General features: G+C 53.9%; 2 protein-coding genes across 8 annotated transcripts in view; one reads left to right on the forward strand and one right to left on the reverse strand.

Annotated features, from left to right (window-relative positions):
* The window catches only part of LOC125028057 (AF4/FMR2 family member lilli-like), a 10,826-nt gene extending 9,901 nt beyond the window's left edge, over window positions 1–925 (forward strand). Inside the window, exon 2 of the mRNA XM_047617348.1 lies at window positions 516–925. Coding sequence (XP_047473304.1) covers window positions 516–694 — 179 coding nt within the window. The 3' untranslated portion in view covers window positions 695–925. The remainder of the gene's footprint in view (window positions 1–515) is intronic.
* The window catches only part of LOC125028055 (liprin-beta-1-like), a 96,621-nt gene that overhangs the window by 42,866 nt on the left and 38,755 nt on the right, over window positions 1–15,000 (reverse strand). The gene's annotated exons all lie outside the window — the stretch shown is intronic.

Here is a 15,000-nt window from a genome sequence, read left to right on the forward strand (position 1 = left end):
CTGTGCCAGTCTCTGTTGTTACAGGGCCGGAGGGATTATGTCTGGTTCAGGGACTAGGGAAAGAGAGGGAGTTGTATAGAGAGAGAAGAGGAAAAAAGAAAACGAAGGGAAAGTAAGAGAGGGGAGGAGGGAGAAGAACAGAAAAGAGAGAACCAAAAAGAAAGAAAAATAGAGAGAGAGAGAGAGAGAGAGAGAGAGAAAGAGAGAGAGAGAGAGAGAGAGAGAGAGAGAGAGAGAGAGAGAGAGAGAGAGAGAGAGAGAGAGAGAGAGAGAGAGAGAGGCGAGGGCGGCGCGTGGTCCCGGCGGAGCGAGTGAAGCGACGATCGCGGCGGACGTCGCTGTCTCGAGCCGCCGTCTTGAGCTTGTCTCCGGGGAAGTTGCCGCGGGAAGAATGAGACTCGGAATTTTCTTGGCGTTTTTTTAAATGATTATTTTGTGTTCCCTTCTGCGTAATGTTGTTTTTGAAGGCGGCCTCCTCTCGGCTGCCTTTACTGATGCTTGGTGTTTACATGCAGGCGAGGGAAGGAATCTGAGGAACGCGCGATTTTGTTCGTATAAGAGCGCGAGTGTGCTTGCGTCCGGGCCATGGAACCCCTGCCCCTGGAGCCCCCGCCCGCTCCCGCCCCAGCCGCCCCTCAGTACCCTGCCGAGAACGGCACGGCAGGGTACCCCGAGGGCAGCGCGGTGGCCCTGACCAGGATGTTCCCCCTGGACGCCGCCGCCGACAAGATGTTTCCGAACGAGAACGGCGCCACTGCCGCCTCGCGCCTCTACCACAGCGACGACAGCGCGGTGCGGCGCATGTACCAGCGGGAGAGCGGCGCCCTCCGCAGGATGTACCACAGCCTCAGCGACTACGGGATGTACCCTGCTTACCTGTCCGGCCTGGGGCTCTCCACCATAGCGCCCAGCGAACCAGGTGAGGCAGCTCGTCCCCCCCCCCCCCCCCCCCCCCCCCCCCGCCTGGTCTGCCACCCATCTCACCTGCTGCTGCATGGACCCCCCTCCCCCACCCCCTCCCACCCGGGGCTGCTGCCCGAACCACACCCTCGCCATGTAGCATCCTCCGGTCATGCCACGATCGACCCGGGCATGCCTGCGTGCAGTTCGTCCGGCCGCCGAGCCATGCGTCCGACGGGGGGGGAATGACACTCGCGCCGCCGTGTGTCATGCCCTCTTATCGTGTGCATGGTTGGCTTAGCCCCCGAGATCCCTGATTTATATTCCCTTGACGTACGCGCATGCCACCCGATCTCAAGACGGTCGTGCGGATTTATGTCTCGCTTGTTACCCAATTTGTTTCCGTGCCGTAGGACCTGGAGGCGGCCGTGACACCCCCCCTCCCCCCCACCCCCCGAAAAGGACCGGGCAAAAGCGTCCCATTTTCCTCGCGAGATGGGAGGAAAGTCGTATTTTTTTCTTTCTTTCTTTCTTTTTTTCTACGAGGCGAGTGAGGAGCTCCCTGTTGCCTCCTCGTCGCCGTCCGGGTCCCCATGCCATGACAATGACAGCGTGCTTGACCCCGGCGACCGGGACACTCAACTTTAACAGCGTATGAAAGGGTCTGGCGTTTGGGCTGGTCTGCGGGGAGCGGTCACGGCGGGAGGGAGAGGGGGGAGGTCTGGGGTTGGGGTATGGGAAGGAGGTGGGGGGAGGGAGGGAAGAGGGGGTTATGTGGTATGAGGGTATCATGTTCTTTTTTTTTTTCTTTTTTTTTTCTCTTTTTTTTCTCTCTTTTTTTTTTTTTATTTGTTTCTTTTGATGCATTTGGCGTTTATCGCTCCTTTGGCTCGTGGTCGCGCCGAACGTGCTGTGACTCGCGGGCGTCGAAGGGCACGTGATCGGATCAGGCTTTAAAGATGAGGGCTGAGCGTGACGGCCCCGCGCAGGAAGTCACACGGGCGGAGACGCTGCGATCTACGACCGAGGGAGGAGGAGGAGGAGGCGGAGGAACGTCGCGGCAGGCCCCTCGGAAGGCAGGCCCCTCGGAAGGCAGGCCCCTCGGAAGGCAGGCCCCTCGGAAGGTTGGCCCCCCGGAAGGAACGGCGGCACAATCTCGGTTTACTGCTGCATTCGTCTTCCCATTCCGCTCCCTTGGAAATATCGGTCTGTTTCTTTACCTTTTTTATTCTGCTCCCTTTCGCACTTTCCCATTCTGCTGCCTTACCCCCCCCCCCCACTGCTCCCTCCTCCCTTCTCCCCTCTGTTCCTTTACCCACCTTTTCCCTCTACTCCCTACTCCCTTTCTCCCCCCCTTCCCCCCTCCCCACTACTCCCTTACTCCTTCTCCAGCTCCTCTCCTCCCCCTCTCTGCTCCCTTCCTCCCCCCCCCCCTCTCTCTCTCTCTCTCTCTCTCTCTCTCTCTCTCTCTCTCTCTCTCTCTCTCTCTCTCTCTCTCTCTTTCTCTCTCTCTCTCTCTCTCTCTCTCTCTCTCTCTCTCTCTCTTTCTCTCTCTCTCTCTCTGCTCCCTTCCACCCTTCCTCCCTTCCCCCTTTTATCTCCCTTCCTCCCTTCCTCCTTTCACCTCCCTTCCTTCCTCCTTTCATCTCCCTTCCTCCCTTCCCCCTTTCATCTCCCTTCCTCCCTTCCTCCTTTCACCTCCCTTCCTTCCTCCTTTCATCTCCCTTCCTCCCTTCCTCCCTTCCCCCTTTCATCTCCCTTCCTCCCCTCTCCCTCTCTGCTCCCTTCCTCCTTTCATCTCCCTTCCCCCCTTCCCCCCCTTCCCCCCTCGTCCACCTGCGCCCCTTTCTGTTATTGGATGCAACCTTACATTGTCTCGCACGAAATTACGAGCGTTAAAACTAATGCAGCCACACATTACGGCCGGGTTTATGGGCCGTTGTCGCGGAGTGTGTGTAGATTACTCCCACATCCTGAGATTTTACCTTCTCTCCCGCTCTCCTCTCCCCCCCCCCCTTCCCTCCCCCTCCATCCAATTCATCCTTTTCCCTACTCTTAACCCTCTCCGACCCCCCCCCTCCCTCCCCTTTCCTCTCTGCTTTCTCTCTTTATCACTCTCTCTTAACCTCCACCGTTTCCCTTCCTTGCCCCCCCCCCTCCCTCCTTCCCTTTCCTTCCCCCTCTTACCTACCTCCTCCCCCTCTCTCCCCTCCGTCCCCCTGCTTCCCCCCTCTCTTCCCTTCCTCTTACCTCCTCCTTCCTCCTCTCTTCCTCTCCTCTTGCCTCCTCCTTTCCCCTCCTCGTTCGATTAATTAGGATTTTCTCTTCGTACGGACCGGGACCTTGTTTTCCTCGCCCGCTGTCTTTACGTAGCTAAACCTCTCCTCGGTGGATTAGCGTCGAGGCGGGTAGAATGTTCCACGGCTCCCCCTCCCCTCTTTCCCTCTTCCCTTCCCCTCTTCCCTTCCCCTCTTCCCTTCTACACTCGCTTTCCCCTTCTTCGTTTCCTTTTTTCTCCCCTCTCCCTTTCCAGTTCCTTCTTTCTCTTCTCTAATGTTCCCTTCCTGCTTTCTCTCCTCTCCCTTTCCTTTGCTTCTTTCTCCCCTCTCCCGTTGCCTTCCTTCTTTCTCCTCTCTTCCTTTTCTTTCCTCCTTTCTCCCCTCTCCCTTTCCCTTCCTTCTTTCTCCCCTCCACTACCCCCCTTCCCCGCCCTTTCCTTACCTTCTCTTCCTTCCCTCTCCCCTGTTTTTCCCTCCCCTTCCCCTCCCTTCCCTTCCCTTCCCATCCCCTCCCCTTCCCCTCTGCCCCCGATCTTGCTACGTGTTGCACTGAAACGGGAGCCCGGATCTTGGCTCCTCGGGTTGCAACAGTTTTCGGCGGCCGCGAGCTCGGGGTTGGCGGAGGGCTCAATGCATTGGGGTATTTTTTTTTTTTTTTTTATTTCTTTTTTTTTAGGGTGTGGGGGGGAGTGGGGGGATTCGGTGGTTGTGTGCGTGGTTTGCGGGTCGGGGATTTTGTTTTTCTTTTTCTTTTTCCTTTTCTTTTATTATTATTTCCTTCGTCACCCTTTTCTCCTTCTCGTTCCCTGTCGTTGATTACTTTTCTCCTGCTTTTTCTCATCCTCCTCCTCCAACTTTTCCTTCTCCTTCACCTTTCCTCCTCCTCCTGCTCATCCTCCTCCTCCTCCTCCTCCTCCTCCTCCTCCTCCTCCTCCTCCTCGCTACCATCACTTTCTCCTTTTCCTCCACCTCCACCTGTTCCTCCTCCTCCACCTACCTCCTCTTTCTTCGTATCCTCTCGTTCCCTCTGACCTTCTGTTTGATTGAAACCCCGACGTTAAATAACCGTCGCCAGTGACACACCGAATACCAGCCCATCACTCTCTCTCTCTCGCTCTCGCCTCTCCTCTCCCTCTCTCTTTCTCTTTCTCTCTCTCTCTCTCAGTCTCTCTCTCTCTCTCCCTCTCTCCCTCCCTTCCTCCCTCCCTCCCTCCCTCCCTCCCTCCCTCTCCCCCCCTCTCCTCCTCTCCTCCTCTCTCCCTTTCTCCCCCTCTCCCACTCTCCTCCTCTCCCTCCCTCCCTCCCTCCCTCCCTCCCTCCCTCCCTCCCTCTCTCTCTCTCTCTCTCCCTCTCTCTCTCTCTCTCTCTCTCTCTCTCTCTCTCTCTCTCTCTCTCTCTCTCTCTCTCTCTCTCTCTCTCTCTCTCTCTCCCTCCCTCCCTCCCTCCTTACGCCCAGCTTCCTTCGAGTGATCAAAGCGCGGCAATGGGCCCGAGGTGAATCATTCAGGTCGTAATCCTCCTCATGAGAGAATTCGTGGCGTTTCGTGGTTAAAGATTTTAGTTGCGGTTCGGGATTTCGGAGTTTCGAAGCGTTTCGGATGTTTTGTTTCGTCGTTTTCGTGTGGAGTTTCGGCGTTTCGTCGGGATTCGGAATTTCGGGAGCGTTTCGTATTTATAACTGCGGTTCGGAAGTTCGGAGCATTTCGGAATTTTCGTAGCGTGTCGGTATTTTACCTGGCGTTTTCGTGACTCGGAAAACTCTGCTGTTCGTTCGTTCGTTCGTTCGTTCATTTGCTTGTTTATTTTGTTTTGTTTTGTTTTGTTTATTTGTCCTGGAAGTGCGTCACAAACCCGGGCGGGACGTGGCACAGCTCAATCAAACTGTCCCATTAACAAAGCAATGAATGAGCGAGAAATCCGAGACTCCGCCAAACTTTTCGAGAGCAGTTTCTCAACCGCGCAAAGGAAGAAAAAGGGGTTGACGTGGGGGCTTGGGGGGGGGGGAGGGAGGGACGGGGAGGGACGGGGAGGGGGGAGAAGAGAGAGAGGATAAAAAAAAAAGATTGAAGGAGAGATTTTATCCTTTTGTTTAAGAAGTTTCTGTCGGTGACTTTCGCCTTCGAATTCCTTACCCCCCCCCCTTTCCTCCTTACCCCATCGCCTCGTTCTTGACTTCTGCCGACCCCCTCCCTCCCTTCCCCCTCTTATCTCCCCTGTAACCCCCGCCATCTCCGTAGGTGGGCGGGGGAGGGGGGAGGGGGAGAGGCAGGGTTCGCGTGACCCGAGGGCGCGAGGCAAGAGGTCGAATCCGTCGTCGCCCGATTTCGAGTCGGCGGCGAGCGAGAGAGAGGGAAGGGAGGGGTGGAGGGAGGGGTGGGAGGAAGGAGAGAGGAAATGAAGGGAAGGGGTATGCGTGGAGGGAAAGGTGGAATGGAAGGAAGGGATGGTGAAGGGGTTATCGTGGAAGGAAGGAGGAAGGAGGCAAGGAAGGGAGAAAGGAGGAGTGGAGGCAAGGAAGAAGGGAAAGAATGTGGGAAGGAAGAAGAGGAGGAAGGTGGTAAAGAGGACTGGAGGGAATGAGAGGCGGAAGCAGGAAGGGAAAGGAGGAAGGAAGAGGGACATTGGCCTCGTAGGTGAGCAGAGTGGGGGGAGGGGGGGGGCAGAGGAGGGGGGTTCATTGGTCTCCTTTAAGGTTTCTTCCCTGGACTCGCATTTCGTCTCGTTATTTCTATGTAATTTTTTCCCCCCTCATTTGTCTATCTTTGTTTCGTTTTTTTTCCATTGAAAAGTAATTTTCCATTATAAGTGATATATATGTGTGTGTGTGTTTGTTTGTTTGTGTTTCCTCAGTGTTATTGCGATCTGTAAGTACGTCTGCCTCGAAATTCAAATGCAGTGGATCGGACGCATTGGGGAACGGGGCAATATTTTTGTTCATTCTCTCGTTTATGGATCGCGTTCATGGTGTTCAGTTTGGCACAGGTGATCCCCCTTCCCCTCCCCCTCCCCTCCCCCTCCCTTCCGCTCGTCTACTCTCTTCCCCTCGCTTCCCCTTGTATCACTTCCCTTCTTCTGTTCTCCTCCCTCTTTTTCCCCTATCTCACCTCCCCCTCTTCCTCTTCTCTCACTTCCCCTCTTCCCCCTCTCTAACCTGTCCTCTTCCACCTCTCTCGCCTCCCCCTCTTTCTCTCTCTCCTTCCCTCGCTTCCCCTCCCTCCCCTTTTCCCCTTATGACGTTGATCCACCCCTATATGGTTAATTCCCCTCCCCATATCCGACCCCCCCCCCCTGTCTTCCCCAACTCCAGATCTGAATTTCAGGATGAGAGAAGTGAAGGTGGGGGGGGGGGGGGGGGGGCACAGGTGGTGCAGGTGTGTGATGGACGCCTGTGTGGGCATTCCCCTCTCTTGTTACTGCCTTTTCCCCTCTATATATTATTTTCTTGTTTTATGTTTATTTTCCCTCTCTATCTATCTATCTATCTATCTTTCTCTTTCTCGTTCTCTCCCTATGTCTCTGTCTTTCTCTCTCTCTTTTCTCTCTCTTTTTCTCTTTCTCTTTTCTTCTCTTCTCTGTGCTAGCTGGTTATCTTCCCCTCTCTTGGGTCTTCTCCTTTTCCCTCTTTTATTTGACTTCCCGCCATCTCCCTTTCCATTCCGTCTTCTCCCCGCCCTTCTGCGATTATCCTTCTTCCCCTTATCGCCCCTCGCCCCGTCTCCTCTTCCCCTGTCACTGCAACATCCTTTATTCTCATTTTCATTCTCCTCTCTCCTTCCCCTCGGTTGTGATTCCCTCGCCTTCGCTCCCCTCTTTCGCACTCCTCTCCTGCCTTCGTCCTCTCCCCTCGGCCTCGTCCTCGTGCCAGTCGTCCTCCGCGCTCGCTTGAAGGATTCCTCTTCAGCTCGTCAAGGCTCACACTTCACCCTTCACTCTCGCGTTCTCGAGTCTCGGGGTTTTTCTCTTGTTTTTCATTCATCCTCGGGTCTGTCGAGCGTCACTCGTCATCCTGTGTTCATGCACTCTCGAGTCTCACCCTCAGCCTCCTTCAGTCTCATCATCGGGCCTCACCCTTTGCCCCGTCCGCTCGCTCACGCTTGAACCTCACCCTTCGCCCTTGAGCCAGCCTACTCTCTCCATACTCGCATAGAACCTCACCCTTCACCCTTCATTCACCCTCGAACCTCACCCTTCATCCGGGTTGCGTCACCCTTGTACCCTGGCGACGGAGGCTGAGGAAACCCGCGCCCACTGTTGGATTTGGAGAGAGAGAGAGAAAGAGAGAGAGAGAGAGAGAGAGAGAGAGAGAGAGAGAGAGAGAGAGAGAGAGAGAGAGAGAGAGAGAGAGAGCACTGCTGAGTCATTACTTCACAAACTCATTTTGCATTTTAATTAGGCTTCTGTTTTCGTTTAGAGACTCGTGTGTGACCTCTCTCTCCCCCCCTCCCCCCTCCCCCCCTCCCCCTCCCCGCCGAAGTCGAGTTTGTGGACCTTTCATTGTGATGGATTGCGGGTAGTATCGAGTGTGGGGCGGGGGGGGGGGGGGTCGTGTGTGGGTGTGGGGGGGCTGTGGGGAAGGGGGGTTTGAGTGGGGGGGATTGGGATGTATACTCATTCTTTTGTTTTGTTTTAGTTTTTAGTTTTTTTTGCTCATTTGGTCATTTTCTGTTTGTGTCTCTTTCTGTATCTCTCTCTCTTCCTCTCTTTCTCTCTTTCTCATTCTCTCCTTTCCTCCTTCCTTCCTTCCTTCCTTCCTTGCTTCCTTGCTTCCCTCCCTCCCTCTCCCTCTCTACGAGTCAACGAAATTTATTTTCCATGAAGTGCAAAGGGGGAAGAGGATCGCCTTTTTCCCCCGAGCAGAAAATCTCGGGGAATAGAGGTCAGATTAGCTTGTCCTGGCCACGGGCGAGGGAGGGGGGGGGGTTGGCACTTCCATGGCCCTCGCGGATCGGATTAGCTCGAAAGCTACCTCTTGGCCGCCGCGGGAACAATCAGGGGCGGGGACGGGCCTCTCTCTCTTGTTGCATGCTGTTGCAAAGGCGCGAGGGTGCTCCGAATTGCAAGGTGCAAGGAAGAAAGCGGGTGAGCGGGTGCGGGTGGCTGGAATTGACTTCAGGAACGACTTGGAATTCAAGGGGGGGGTGGAAAGGGGGTGGGGGGAGGGGGAGTGGTTGGTGAAGATATGGGTGAGGTTTGGAGTGGGATGGGGGCGGGGGCTGTGTGTGTGTGTGTGTGTGTGTGTGTGTGTGTCTGTGTCTCTGTGTTTGTGTCTATATGTCTATATGTGTGTTTCTAGTTATGATTGCTTGCCTGTGCACGCGTCCGTATATGTATTCACACGTACACGTACGCCTGTACATGCGTGCAAGAAAGTCATAAAAGTTGCGTCACCTTGAACGCGAGCCTGACATGCCGGGTTGCAAACTCGCGTTATGGCGGGAATAACCTCTCGCGAACGCCAGTAAATAGGTTTCATTAGCGTGCGGCCGACATTAAGGTGCTTTAGGGGGATCGGCCGGCTAATGCGCCCAATTGATCGGATATTAATCAGAAATTGTGGAGTTGAAGGAGAGGAGGCCGCGCCGGGCGGGGGGTCGAGGCAGGGGGAGGTGGGGGGGAGTGAGGGGGGAGATTGGGTGGGGAGGGGAGGGTCTGGGGGTGTGGGGACTAGGTATGTTAGGGGGGGATTGGTGTGGTCGTCAGAGAGAGAGAGAGAGAGAGAGAGAAAGAGAGAGAGAGAGAGAGAGAGAGAGAGAGAGAGAGAGAGAGAGAGAGAGAGAGAGAGAAAGGGAGAAAGGGAGAAAGGGAGAGAGAGAGAGAAAGGGAGAAAGGGAGAGAGAGAGAGAAAGGGAGTGATAACGGAGTGGCGGATACTATTAAATAACAAAACTCATGCAGTTTCCTTTTCACTAAATTGTTTTAAAACGACTTTATGTTCGAGAATATTATATTAACTCGAAAAGATTGTATGGAAAGGGAAAAAATAACAGAATTTGTGTGTGTGTGTGTGTGTGTGCGTGTGTGTGTATGTGCGTGCGAGCGTGTGTGTGCGTGTGTGTGTGTGCGTGTGAGAGACAGAGAATAAAGGCAGACAGACAGACAGACAGACAGACAGACAGACAGACAGACAGACAGACAGACAGACAGACAGACAGACATACAGACAGACAGAGCAAGAGATGTCAAACAAACAAAAAAGGAAAGAAAGAAACACACACACACACACACACACACACACACACACACGCTTTCATGTGCGTTCCGGCCCGTGTGCGCGCAGCCGGCGGCCACGGCAGGTGGGCCGTGAGCGAAGTACCTCTTTTGCGCGTGTCCAAAGGCTCTCCGGCCGATGCAACAGAAGGGTTACTTTTATTGCTTTCCAGTGGACAGAGCGGATCAATGGCCGGCGCGGATCTGTTGGCTTGGCTCTGTTTTGGTTTGATTTGTTTTGCTTGTGGTCCGGGATGTAGATTGGCGGACGGGGAGGTAGGTTGGGGAATGGAAGGAGGAGGTGTTGGTGTTGGTGTTTTTGTTGCTGCTGTTGGTGTTGTTGTTGTTGTTGTTGTTTGTTTGTTTGTTTGTTTGTTGGAGGTCGGTTGGTTTTCTTGAAGGAAAGAAAAGTTAACAGGAGGAAAGCATGATGAGAAGTGGGAAAAAAAGAATTGTATATATATTTTTATATTGTAGATTGGTTGGCATTGCTGCACATAAAGTAAAACAAAAATGAACAAATATACAAAGGAAGAAAAATTGGGGATTCTTTTTTTATTGTTTGTTTGTTTCTGGTTGACTGGTGGTATGAGATGAGAAAAAGCAAAAATATAGCTGGAGTTTAAAAAAAATCTTTTTTATATACGCCAGTTTATTTTTGGAGGTTTGGTGGCGTCACTGAACACAAAAAGAAAGAAATGGAATAAAAGAAAATAAATGAGTGTATATACACGCACACTTGCTTCTTTGTTTTATGTTTTCAATCTTCCTTTTTTTGTTCTTCTTTGTTTTTGTTTGCAATCTTCCTTTTTTTTGTTCCTTTTTTTTCCTTTTTGTTTTTTTCTTTCTTTGTTTCGAGTAAGCAGAACTCTTTCCTTCTGGTTTTCGACATCGTCCTCGTGAAGGCGATTGTCAGGGCGTCGTAAGGGTGAAAGGGTGGAGAGAAAAGGAGAAAGGGAGAGGGAGGAAGGAGAGAAAGATTAATGAACGAGAGAGATGAGGAAAACGGCTGGAGGGATAGAGATGTTCTCAGCATCCCAGTACACACTCGTTTCGCAGTAGAGATAAGGGGGAGAAAAGGATACGGCGGAGGAGTTTGAATAGAGAGGGGGAGGGAAGGGGGCAGAATGGGGGAGGGGGAGGAGGAAGAGGGTATGAGGGAGGGGGGAGGGAGAGGGAGAGGGAGGGTAGGAGGGTAGGAGGGAGAAGGGGAAAAGGAGGGAAAGGGTATGAGGGAGGAAGGGAGGTGGGAGGGGGGGAGGGAGAGGGAGGGTAGGAGGGAGAAGGGGGGAAGGGTATGAGGGAGGAAGGGAGGTGGGAAGGGGGGAAGAAGAGGGAGGGTAGGAGGGAGAAGAGGGAGGGGGAGATATGAATAGATGGGGATAGGAAGAAAGTGAGAGAGATCGGATGGGGGAAAGAGTGAGAGATGGGAGGGAGGAAGGGAGAGAGGGAAGAAGGAAAAGGGAGGGAAGGAAGGAGAGAGAGGTAGGAATGAGTGAAAGCGAAATAGCGAGAGAGAGCGAGAGAGAGAGAGAGAGAGAGAGAGAGAGAGAGAGAGAGAGAGAGAGAGAGAGAGAGAGAGAGAGAGAGAGAGAGAGAGAGAGAGAGAGATTGAGAGAGAGAGAGAGAGGAAAGGAGGGAGGGGGCGAAGGGGGGGGGGGGGGGGGAGGCCGCCCACTGCATGCGAGACGGCTAAGTGTCGGCAGCAGTAATGGAGGTTTTGAGCAGGATGAAAAGGAGGAGTTTACAGGGGGCGATCCTCCTCAATGGCGCGTCACGGGGGCATTGTTTACTCCGGGGCACCGCTCAAGGGGCATCCGGGGAAGGGGGGGGGGGCGAGGTTAGGTTGGGTTGTAGGAGGGTTTGGGGGTGGAAGGGGGGGAGAGGAAAGGGGAGGGGAGGGGAGAGAGGGTTGGAAGGGGGAGGGGAAGGAGAGGGGTTGGAAGGGGATGGAAGATTGTTGGGGGGAGAGGAGAGTTGGATGGAAAGGGAAAGGGAGAGGAGAGGGGAGATTGGAAAGGGAGAACGAGGATGGTGGGGGGGAGAGAAGAGAAGAGGGAATATCAGGGGTTGGAAGGGGAGGAAAGGTGGGGAGGGAAAGGGTTGAAGAAAGGGGGGGTGGCTGGAGGGAGCTGCGACTTCGTAAGGGAAAATTGGGGAGGATTTAAAGAAATCGGGGAGTGATAAAGAAGGGACGTGGGTGGGGAAGAATTAACCCGGCGAGTTGGAGCGGACACGTGGGATAGTAGGGTGGTGAGAGGAAGAGGGGAATAGGAGGGACGCAAGAAGAAGAAGAGGACAGCGGGGGAAGAGGAATGCGGGGTAAGGGAGAAGGAAGAGGATGAGAGGAGAGAACGAATGAGGACAAAGAGAGAATGTGAAAGAAGAGCAAACAAGGACGAGACGAGAATGAGGAAATATTTAGCAAGGACAGGGATAGAACGAGGAAAGAATAAACAGAGAATAAACAAGGACCGAGGGGAAAAATGAAGGAAGATCGCGAACAAGAACAAGAAGAGAAAGGGGGAGGAAGCCACAGGGAGAGAAGAGGATCGAAGCAATAATCAGAGAGAGTGAAGAGGAAGGAGAAAGGGGGGATGAGTAACTCGAACGCCGTCCTCGTGAAGGCGATTGTCAGGGCGTCGTAAGGGTGAAAGGGGGGAGAGAAAAAGGGGAGAAAGGGAGAGGAAGGAAGGAGAGAAAGATTATTGAACGAGAGAGATGAGGGGAAAAAAAAAGTGAGGGAAAGGAGTAGGGAAAAAATCGAGGGACGATGCCGGAGCGGAGTGCCATAGGCCGGCACCGCAGGAGAGTTGCACGGCTTAATTAAAACATCGGGAAACGCGGATAAAGGCCGGGGGAAAGGGGGGGGGGCGAAGGGCCAGCGTGCGGGGAGGGGCAGCGGAGGGGGGAGGCAATGTCACTGATCACCATCATTCCGATAATCAGAGTGCGGACGGCGGGTAGTTGCCCCTTCCCCTCCCCCCCCCCTCCCCCAGGCTTCGGGACCCCTTTTCGCCCGGGTTTGCATCTGCCCGGATGATGAAGATGTTTTTCCGATAATGGAATGCCGGCTGGCGGGGTTGCGTCTGCCGTCTCCCGTGCCGTTGAGATAACAATTTGTCGTAGTTCCTTACGGGCCAGTTAAAGGCGGGCGCGCCTCGCGAATGTTCTCGAAGCGCGTGAACAGGCAGGGAGGGAGCCGCTGGGAGGAACGGCAGTGCCAGGTGTTCCCGGTGGCACACCTGGGGAGGGAGGGAGGGAGGGCGGGCAAGGGGAGGGGCGCATCTGCAGGTCGTCTATTACAAGGCAACATTCATCACGCTTTATTGCCGGCGGTTGTTTGGGCCGTGTGTTTCTCGCGCCCTGAACCCCCTGCTCCCGAGTCGCCGCTGGATTATGCGCCGCGCGTATTTCTTTTGCCACGGCGGGAATTTATCGGCCGGGACTAAGCCCTTCCTCCGCCTAATGCATTCTGCACGGGGGCGCTGCGGGGCCGCCTCGCCTCCGCCCCGAGGACAGAGGCGTGTGAAGGAGGCAGATTCGCCGACGCCTGGCTGGCTGGCCCTCGCGCGGGAGGGGCGCGTGCCCTGCCGCGGGGGCTGCCCAGGGAGGTATTCCGTGGCTGAGGTCTATGTAGGGGCTGTGTGCGGCCTGGTGGTCGAGGGGGAAGGGCAGTGCGTGGCTTGGAGGCTGAGGAGGAAAAGAGTTTGGTGATAAAATAGTTTTATTTGTAGTAGTGCTCGTCGTAGCAGCAGGGCCATTACGAGAACTTTTATTCTTACTAATTCTATTACTGCTGCTGCTTCACTTCCTCTTCTTCTTCTTCCTCTTCTTCTTCTGTTCTTGATTCTCCTAGTATTACGAGAACATCCGCAATCTCTGAATCTACTACTAGTACCAATTATCACCGCGTTAGTATCAGCGATCTTTGTCTCCCCGCTGTGACGTGGTATTTGGCGGGATTCTTGCTAATCGCACTTCGCTGAGAGTGGGCCCCGCCTGCTGGATTCGGCGGCGGAAGCTCGAGCTCCTCCCTTCCCTCTCTCCTCTCTCTCTTCTCTCCCCTCTCTTCTCTTTCCCCTCTCTCCTCTCTTCCTCATTTGCCATCCCGTTTCCCCTCCTCCGTTTACCGTACCCCTATTCCCCTCCCCTCCCATTTTCCATTTTCCTTTCCTCCCTGTTCACTTCCTCCTCCTCCTCCTCCTCCTCCTCCTCCTCCTCCTCCTCCTGTCTCGTCTTCTTTTGGGTCTTTTATTACACGTTTCTCCTTCTTCTTCTCCTTCTTCATCAGCCTCCTCTCCTCTTTCTTCCTTCCTTTTACCCCACTTAAGACGCCGGGATGCCTTTATCGTTTATTGTCTCTTAATTACTCTTTCCTCGCCCCCTTCCCTCGTCTAATTTTCTTTCCCGAGTCGTGTTCTGGCGTCGTTAACATTATCCCTTCAAGGGCCTTTACAGATCACCCCCCCCTCCCCCCTCACTTCTTTATCCCCTCTCTTCCTCTTTCTCTTCCCTTTCTTACGGTCTTTGGTTCTTTTCTCCTCCCCCGTTTATTGTTCTTCTCTTCCCTTTACGTCTCTTTTTTCTCTTCCTATGTGTGTTTTTTTTTCGCTCTTTTGCTCTCTGCCTTGCCTTGCCTTACCTTTTCTTCTCTCTCCTTCTCTCTCTTCCCCTTCCCTTCTCTTTCCTTTTCTCCTCTTTCCTACCCTTCCCTTCTTTCTCCTCCTCTTTCCTCCCCTTCCCTTCTCTTCTCTTCCCTCTCCTCCTCTTTCTTCTTATTCCTCCCCTCCACTCCACATCTTTCCCTCGCCTCCTCCTCCCCCCATCCCATCCCATCCCATGCTTTCCTTCCCCTTCCCTCCCTTTCCCTCCCCTTCCCTTCTTTTCCCTCCCCTTCCCTCCCTTTCCCTCCCTTTCCCTCCCTTTCCGTCCATTTCCCTCCACTTCCTTCCCCTTCCCTCCCTTTCCCTCCCCTTCCCTCCCTTTCCCTCCTCGCCGTTGTCCCATACCTCCTTATTGGTCTTCGTTGTTGGAACAAAGGTATTTTTTCCGGCTCGGACCCCCGTTGTTCATTTTTGAGGGGAGGGGGGTAGGGAGGGAGAGGTGAGAGCACCCCCTCCCCCCCCCCCCCCCCCCTCCCCCTCCCCCTCCCCCCCCCCCTACCCCTTGTTTTGTTCCGTGATTTAGGAAACCGCGTTGAGTTTCAGAAGCAGCAGACTTTCGCTACTGCTGTTGTTGTGTTTTGTTGTATTCTGTTGTAGTTTTCGCTGGAGTAAATGACGTTTTTTTTTTGGGGGGGGGGTTGTTTGTTTGTGTATCATTATTCTCCTCCTCCTTCTCCTCCTCCTTCTCCTCCTTCTCCTCCTCCTCCTCCCCTTCCTATCTCCTCATCCTCTTCATCCTTCCTTCACCTACAACTTAACTGTATCATTCCTTGCACACGTTCGTAAATAAATAAATAAATAAAAAAGTATTCCTGTGTATTTACTTGATCTTTCTTGGTACATCTTTTTAGTCTTCCATTGTCTCCCCAATTCCTCGTCACAGCGTGTGTTGCATCCTCGTAGACAATGCTGTCGTCGCGGGGAGTAATCTCTCTCTCTCTCTCTCT

The sequence above is a fragment of the Penaeus chinensis genome, chromosome 8 (genome assembly GCF_019202785.1).
Source record: "Penaeus chinensis breed Huanghai No. 1 chromosome 8, ASM1920278v2, whole genome shotgun sequence".
Taxonomy (NCBI): domain Eukaryota; kingdom Metazoa; phylum Arthropoda; class Malacostraca; order Decapoda; family Penaeidae; genus Penaeus; species Penaeus chinensis.